This window comes from Corvus kubaryi, unplaced genomic scaffold, assembly GCF_017639235.1.
Source record: "Corvus kubaryi isolate FWS band 111438036 unplaced genomic scaffold, C.kubaryi_AGA036_p1.0 37395, whole genome shotgun sequence".
In the NCBI taxonomy this organism is placed as follows: Eukaryota; Metazoa; Chordata; class Aves; order Passeriformes; family Corvidae; genus Corvus; species Corvus kubaryi.
The window spans coordinates 5,378,788-5,386,616 of record NW_024581134.1 but is presented as its reverse complement, the minus strand read 5'-3'; the positions used below and the strand labels follow the sequence as shown (position 1 = coordinate 5,386,616).

The 7,829-nt window shown below is 47.7% G+C and overlaps 1 protein-coding gene across 1 annotated transcript; it reads left to right on the top strand.

The window, feature by feature from the left end:
- The first annotated feature begins 255 nt into the window (after positions 1–255).
- On the top strand, positions 256–7,820 carry UPRT (uracil phosphoribosyltransferase homolog). The gene is made up of 6 exons (XM_042040279.1): positions 256–361; positions 4,049–4,118; positions 5,140–5,202; positions 5,886–6,047; positions 6,595–6,693; positions 7,425–7,820. Exons 3-6 carry the CDS (start codon positions 5,193–5,195, stop codon positions 7,529–7,531), a joined length of 378 nt encoding a protein of 125 aa, XP_041896213.1. The 5' UTR covers positions 256–361; positions 4,049–4,118; positions 5,140–5,192; the 3' UTR covers positions 7,532–7,820.
- The last annotated feature ends 9 nt before the right edge of the window (positions 7,821–7,829 follow it).

The following is a 7,829-nucleotide window of genomic DNA, read 5'->3' as shown; positions in this document are numbered from 1 at the left end:
TAGGAGGTGTTTTGGAACTGAGCTGGAACAGCAGTCCCCATGGGAAACCTACAGAACATCCTTCTTTTGTGTTTAATTGCTACTGGTGCAGAGCAGCAACATTGCCAGCAGCAAGAGCCAAACCCCAGCGCTGGGTCACTGCATCCCAGTCTCTGCCACCAACCAGGAAACCCATGATGCAGGACCTCTGGGATAAATTCAGTACATGATAGGAGACTTCTCGCTGAATTGCCTTAGAATATAGTATTTAGTATTGTATTTAAGCAATGTTCTTAAAGTTGTTCCCCAACTTAAAATGTAATTTATTGCCTTTTTCAGGAAATCCAGTAGAGGAGACTTCGTATTTTCTGCTGATCGTCTGGTAGGTGGAGAATTTCTGCTTGATATTGTACTTTGCAACTCTTCCATAAAATGAGTCTTTCAGAACAGAAGAATGGTGGTGTGAGAACAACTTTTCTACCCAAAGGAAATTGCTGTGTGACAGCAACTTTCTGTGTAGAGACTTCTGTTCACTGTTTCATCTCAACGGGTTCCAGAAACCATCTTATTACCAGACACAGCTACTTGAGGACAGAGACCTGTAGTAATTAGAAAATTCTGTTCAAAAACAGATGCACAGAGGCTGGAGGTAATTGAGTTTTATTTTGAAACAGCACTTTTGATCTTTTGAACAGAGCAGTACAATTTCTTACTGCCTGGATGTTAGCAATTGCTTGCGTGCAGAAGTGCCTCCTGGCACTTGTTGTGTATTAGATTAGTAGCTCTGGGTGCATCCACATGGAGAATTTGTCTTTAGCCATATGGTAGTTACTGGCAGGGACAAAGCAGTTTGAAGTTTTCACATGTTGTAGTAAGTCAGCACAAAAACTGTAGGGAGTGCAGCCTTTATCTCATTTAAACTATAAGCTTAAAGAAAACCCCAGCACTTGCTACCACACACACATTTGCTTGTGTCCACAAGGGTGTTTGCTTTTTGCAAATCCACTCTCATTAACAGAGAGAAGTGTTCTTCCCCTTCCAGCAGAGTCCAGAGACCATTCACAATTACAGCCACAGCAGACAGGTTTCCTGTGATGAGCACGATCTTAATCCAGGCCTGATCCAAGCTTGCTCAGGTTTAGATATGACCACAACCTAAGACTGTGACTGCAGTGCTTTTTATTTTCATGGCTTTGCACTTTCCCCCCTGCTTTCCCCTTCTTGAGGATGTTTCCTGCATTCCAATACCTTATTGTCAGTAATTAGTGTGAAGGACCTTTTTTCCATGTACCTTCTCACCTTTCTTGGCTGTCCTGCCCCTGTTCTGAGGCAAACACTGATTCCCCCCCCCCCCCTCATTGCTGGAAGCTGCGGATCCAGACATTAGTTCAGGCCCTTACAGCAGTGTCCTCTATGGGCTGGCCAGCAGAGGTAGAGAGCTTCCGTGTGCTGGTCCTGCAGCTCTTTGCCACAGAACCTGCTGCTCTGTTTTCCATTTTGTAGGAGGAATTTTGCACGAAAGAATATGTAGGGCTCTCATTTTCTGAATATTTTTCCTGGGTGTGACAAAGAACAGTTATAATTTCATGTGGGACGTGGTCTCTACTAAACTTGGCAAGGTGCAAACAGTTATGACTTGCCACGTTTTCCACCCAGTGAGCAGAGTTTAATGGCAAGAGGCAATACATGAAAAGTGGGGGATTATAGGGGAAGAAAATACACCTTGTTGAAATGAGAATAAAGTTAAGCTTGCACCTTGGCAGCTGTTAGGGGCAGCGTCTCCTAAGGTCACCACAGGGAGAGGTCTTAAGGAGGGATTCTAAAGGTGATGGATTTCTGGTGGCACAATTTCTTCTTCAGGCAGTTTGTTTCACACATAAGGGGATGGCACAAAGGAAATGTTCGAAGGTACTTGTGAGAAAAAGGAGTTCATGGGTGGTGGAGGTTGGCAGGGAGTGTCTGAAAGTCACTGCCAGGGCTGTGATCCTGAAGCTGAAAGAACGGAGGTTAAAGTCAAGGATGAAGGATGAAGATAAACCTGTTTGGTGTTTGTGAAGGAGGAGAAGCAGCTGAGGGAAGCAGTCCCTAGCATGGGAAACAATCAGTGCCTATGGCTGCTGGTGGTGGTGGAAGTCGGGACATCTGGAACTCAGGGCGGGTGCTGGGAAGGGCACAGAGCTCCTCTCGGGGCAGGATGCTTCCCCTGATCCCAGCACCCACTCACTGTGGAGGCACTGAACTGGTGTCACCTCAGCTCCCAGGTGCTGGTGCTTTGCAGCAGAAGCACATTTGGGGGGGTGACTGGAGGCCTGAGGTGGAGCCATGAATTAATTTTTCAGCTCTACCAGCAGCTCCCTGTGTAACACTGACCAGCTCACTTCACCCTTCTCACCACCTGCCTCTTTCAGGGGGTGAGCATTCCAAAGTGGTTTGAAATGCTGAGCTGCAAAGATACAAAGAGGATGTTCTGCCTTCCCTTGAGCTTCCAAGAAAAGCCACACAAAAATGGGGTTAGAGGATTTTCTGCTCAGACTCTTCTACCTTGGGACCAAACCTTTACTTCCTGTTTCATGTAGGACTGTAATAATATTGGTTTTATCTTCTAAGCAATGGCAGCCACCTCTCTGGGAGAGGAGCAGCTGGTTCTTGGGGCACGAGAGAAAAGAGGAGGAAATTAATCCCTGAGCGTGGAGGTGGCAGAAAGCACAGTGCAAAAATAAATGTTTTATCAACACTGACAAGTTTACAAAGAATCCTCCCAGTCTGTGTAAAACACTGATAAAGTGTAGGAAGATCACAGAGATTATTTGACCATAAGACCTTCACTGGATTACTCTAAACTTTTGGCAGATTATGTGGAGCAAATCCAACCCTGACAGCACTACAGCAGGATGAAAAAAAGCTTTCCTTCCAAACCTGACAAAGAGATTAGCTTTTTTTGGTGAATTAACTCCAAAAAAATAAAATAGAATTTGGTACAAATGTCCCAGAAACTGACCACAGCCTCTGAGTATGGCTGCCACAAATCCAACCCTAGGAAAAAAAAAATTGTACTAAAATGACTAAAAATATCTCCAAAGAGACATTATAAATGTAAGGGACCATTTCTAGCAGAGGCTGCCTGTGTGCCAGGAACTGGGGCAGAATAGGACAGGAAAAACCTCCCAGGCTGCCCTTTTTCTGGAAGAAGAACTGCCTGAGGTGAGCAGTACACCTGCTCCATCCCAGGAGCATTGCCTCACTTCTGCCATCCCACAGCGAATTTTGAATAGTCAGTGATGGTTTTGGTTTAAGCTCTTGCTTGGCAGTAGCTTTCCTTGAGCAGTTTTCGCCTGTGAATCTTTGGCTCACCAACAGCGAGAATTTTCACATCTTTAGTACCCAGAGCATCCTTCAGGACAATCATCCTGGCTGCAGGTGGATGTACTTTGTACTTTGCAGGGCAGCACCAGGGGAGGGCTGGGGGGCTCACGAGCTGCTCCTCCAGCTGGACCATCCAGAAGTGCAGGGATTGGCAGAGCAGCCCAGGGAAAGCAGAGCTGGCAGGTGCTGGGAGGTGACGGTGATAGAGAGATTCCTAGACTTGCTGAGCTGTCTTTGGGCACTGGTGGTGTGTTTGCATTGCTGCAGCTTCTGTGGCTGTTCTGGCAGCCCAGCTGCAGTTTAGCCCTAGAAACAAGGATGTGAGAATAGAGCCTGACTGATGGGGAACTTTCCCTTTCCCTCACCAATATTTCCTGTCAGCAAATGAAGTTGCATTGGTGCCTCACTCATCTGTTGAAAAAAAATTGTGATGTCTCTGCCTGCCAGATGTAAATAAAGGCAGTTTTATGATTACTTATGAACCCTGTCTTCTCCCAATTTTGTTCTGCAATGCCTTTGTTTGATTTGTGGCCAAATCATAGGCTTCACCCCCAAAAGGTCTCTAAATTCAGTCCCTAACTGCTATTAAAGAGACCCTTTTAGACCCTTTGGGCTCACCCAGTCTTTGTAACTACTACTGCTATGTAGTGCCTTATCTCCAGAGATAACAATCCCTTTAAGCTGAGCCTTCTCTTTGGTTCCACAGATCAGACTCGTGGTTGAAGAGGGACTGAATCAACTGCCCTACACAGAGTGTACCGTGACCACTCCAACAGGTATGTGGGAAATCACCCCTGGCCTGGGTAGGACTGGAAGTGGAACTGACATAAAAATACATGGAATTATTACTAGAGTTACAGAATATCTCAAGGTGGAAGGGACTCAGAGGATCATTGAGTCCAACTCCCTGCTTCTCACAGAACTGCCTAAAACTGAACCCAACAACATCCAGATGGTCCTTGAACTCTGACAGATTTGGTGCCATGAGTTCCCTGGGGAGCTCTAAGCAGGGCAGAGCACAGAGTAAGGGTCCCTTCTGGTTTAAAAAGCTACATGGTTCATAAGAACAGAACTCAGCAACACATTCAACATTGTCATTTCACTAAGAATTAAACTGGTCTTGCAAAACCATGATGAAAATGTACCAGTGTATGTGCAAAGTCTGTTCACCTGCCCACACCACAGCCTTGAATTAAAACTGATGACATTTCACATGCCCTTTAAGGAATAAGTACTTGGCACAAGCAGTATTGGTTTGCCTAAGTCTGGCCCAACAACTGGGGTCAGCTGGGAGTGAGGATGAGCAGGAAATGAAAAGTGGCTGTGTTGGCACTAGAGAAAACCAGTGCAGGAGTTGTGGTTCCTCCTATCAGCTGTAAAGATCTGTAAGGTTGTGTGCAGTACTCAGAGGCAGCTGCTGAGTGCATCAGCAGGTTAGGGGGAACTGCTCAGCTCAGTGGTGTGACCCACATGCACCAGCTGAGTCCTGTTCGCCTGAGAACTCCACTTACATTTCTGCAGGGTGCCATTCCTACTCTGCAGTAAAGCATTGGTGTGTCTTTACTTACACTTAGAGGGAAGATGGACTGCAAACCCTCAGCTGTGGAACCAGACAGAGTTCAGGCAGCCTCACTTTCCTGTGCTCCTTTTTACATTAAACAGCAGCTGCTTCATCTCCTGAGCACTGGTGTTGCATCTGTTCCCATCAGTCAGTGGGACCAGGACCATCTCCTCTCCATTCAGAGAGGGGAGGAGGGAGCAGCCACTACCACTGACCCCTGGTTTCTTTCCTCACAGGACACAAGTATGAAGGAGTCCGATTCGAAAAGGGAAACTGCGGGGTCAGCATCATGAGAAGTGGTAGGTGGTGTTGGCTGCTGAAGGAGCACACATGAAATGCTTTGGAAACCTGTAAACAGCTTCCTTTCAAAAATGTGCAAAAACAGGTTAACCCAAACCTGCCAGTTGTTACTCTTTTTTAGGTTCCTCGATAACAGAATGTCCAGGAATATCTGCCATTAACCTTTTAGGAGACAAACGGCTGGAACAGATTTCCTGTGGCCTCTTCCCTGGCAGCTGTCCCCTGTGAGGGGCCAAGTGCCCTCTCCTGTTTCCCGGCTGTGCCCAGGGCTGCACCCCAGCCACGCTCCGTGGGGGCAGAGTCCCTGTTATTGTCCAGGGCTGGGCAAACCTTTGGATCTGTGGTGTCAAATCCAGCAGCCCCACACTCTGCCCCACACTCTGCCACCGGGATGTCCCCAAACCCCACCCGCCCGTTCTGATTTCCAGCTCTCTCCTGTGAGAGCTCAGCACAGCTGGGTGGGAGCACCAAACCCAGGGGCTCGGCAACACCGAGGAGACTCGGTTTGCTGTGAACAGAGGAAAAAGGGAAAGAGCTTCAAGTGTTTTAGTGCTTATAAGCGTTCACCTGCACGGGGGTGGGCCTGTCCCTTTGGGACTGTCCCTTCCACTGCAGCCCCTCGCCCCTGAGCCCTTTGTCAGTGTGTCACCACCTGGTGCTGTGTTTGTGCTGCTCCTTGGAGGGGAGGCGATGGAACAGGGCCTGCGGGACTGCTGCAGATCCATCCGCATCGGGAAAATCCTGATCCAGAGCGACGAGGAGACCCAGCGAGCCAAAGTGTACTACGCCAAGTTCCCCCCAGACATCTACAGGAGGAAAGTGCTGCTCATGTACCCAATCCTGAGTGAGTGTCTGCCACCAGCACGGACAGCCAGCCTCCTCTGAACGCCGAGTGCCCGCACTGAAAGGAAAATTTCCACATTTCAGGGGCTTTGATTGGGTTTTCTGCTTGGTTTAGGTGACAGAGGAGGGAACTTATCAGGCTGTGCCAGGGCACACATTACTCAGCTGCACCAGTGTGAATGCAGAGCAAATCCTTTGGGCATGGCTGCGTTTGGGAGAAAGGCCCAGATTAAGACTAGATATAAATAGAATTATATGAATTTTACCATGGGAAAAGACTCAAACTATGTTTTCTTAGTCTGAGACATTTCTAGATTAATATTAAAAGGAGTTTGTTGGGATGAGGTTACTTTTCCAGTCCAAGTTCTGCCATTAGGAGAACAACATTTTCTACACGGAGTACATGCAGAGGTGATGCCTTTCCAGTAGGAAAGGACTGAATCACCAATCAGTCACACCAAAGTTACCACGGGTATTCTTGGACAGCTTAGGACAATTCATCAACCAGGGGACAAGCCCCTAAACCCTCTCCCTCTTTGCCCTCTCAGGTACTGGGAACACGGTCATTGAGGCTGTCAAAGTGCTTGTGGAACATGGGGTCCAGCCCAGCGTCATCATCCTGCTCAGCCTCTTCTCCACACCTCACGGTGAGTGTGAGGGGCACAGGAGTGAGCACAGGAGTGTCTGGTGGGGACAGTGACATCAGTCACACATAGCACAGGCAAGGCAGAGCTGTGCCGTTGCTCAGAGCAGGTTTGGGGTTTTTTGGCTGAATTGTAAAACTGAGCAAACAGCGCCATGTTTGGTGTGGGCAGTGAGGAGGGGACTGAATGGCAAAACTGCAAATGGGAGAGAATTCCTAAAAGCAGGAGTTTGCAGCACTGCCAGGTCCATGGCTCACAGAGCAATGCCAGGCCAGCTGCTGTTCTGGACCGTGGAATCTGGGGGTTGGTCCAGCACCAGAACAACCAGGAGTGGGAGCTGAATGGAGCAACAGAACAGGCCTGGCTGCAGGTTAAAGGTAAAAGGGGATCTAAATGGGGAACATCTGCTTCTCTGGAGGAGGAAAGAGGATCTTGTGTGTTGTATTAGAAAGTGGCCATGGCAGAAATCGCTATCAGAAAGCTCAGCTGAACTGCAGAGCAGCCTGTAACCACTTGATTTGGAGTATGTGTGTATGGGAAAGGAAAATCCAAAGAAAACCTGAAAAAGCAATCCCGTAAAGTCAGGAAGTTTTACTCATAGATGGTTAGCAAAGGCAGGAACAGGAACTGGAGACAGAAGCACAGAGCCTGGCTTACCTTTGGAATGCTGCTGATCACAATTTGACGTGGGCTGAAGCACTGTAATCATTATTGCCTTTGCTGTCTCTTCAAAGGTGCCAAATCCATCATCCAGGAATTCCCAGAAATCACCATTTTAACTACAGAAGTGCATCCTGTTGCACCAACACACTTTGGACAGAAGTATTTTGGGACAGACTGACACTCTTGGAACAACTGGATATGACTCTATGGCATTACAAGAGGTTTTTTCTACGTTTTATTACTTTTGAGTTGGTCGAGGGCATGTTTAAAAACATTTTCGGCCAACTAACTTAGGTTAGTGCTGGCCTGAACAGGGATCAGGTACAGTGACAGAGCACTCTGGCTACACAGTCAAGCATCTCCATGTTGGGGCTCTATAATTACCACACTCTGCTTTAACTTATTTATTCTTCTCCAGCCTGTCCATGGCCGCCTGCAAGAGCAAAATAAACCCAACTAAACCCCAAGGGAGTGTC

What these genes read in the sequence shown, in the direction of transcription:
- UPRT (XM_042040279.1), top strand. An exon ending in GCTCATGTACCCAATCCTGA is followed by an intron (nt 6,048 to 6,594) that starts GTGAGTGTCTGC and finishes TTGCCCTCTCAG; the next exon opens with GTACTGGGAACACGGTCATT. An exon ending in CCTCTTCTCCACACCTCACG is followed by an intron (nt 6,694 to 7,424) that starts GTGAGTGTGAGG and finishes GTCTCTTCAAAG; the next exon opens with GTGCCAAATCCATCATCCAG.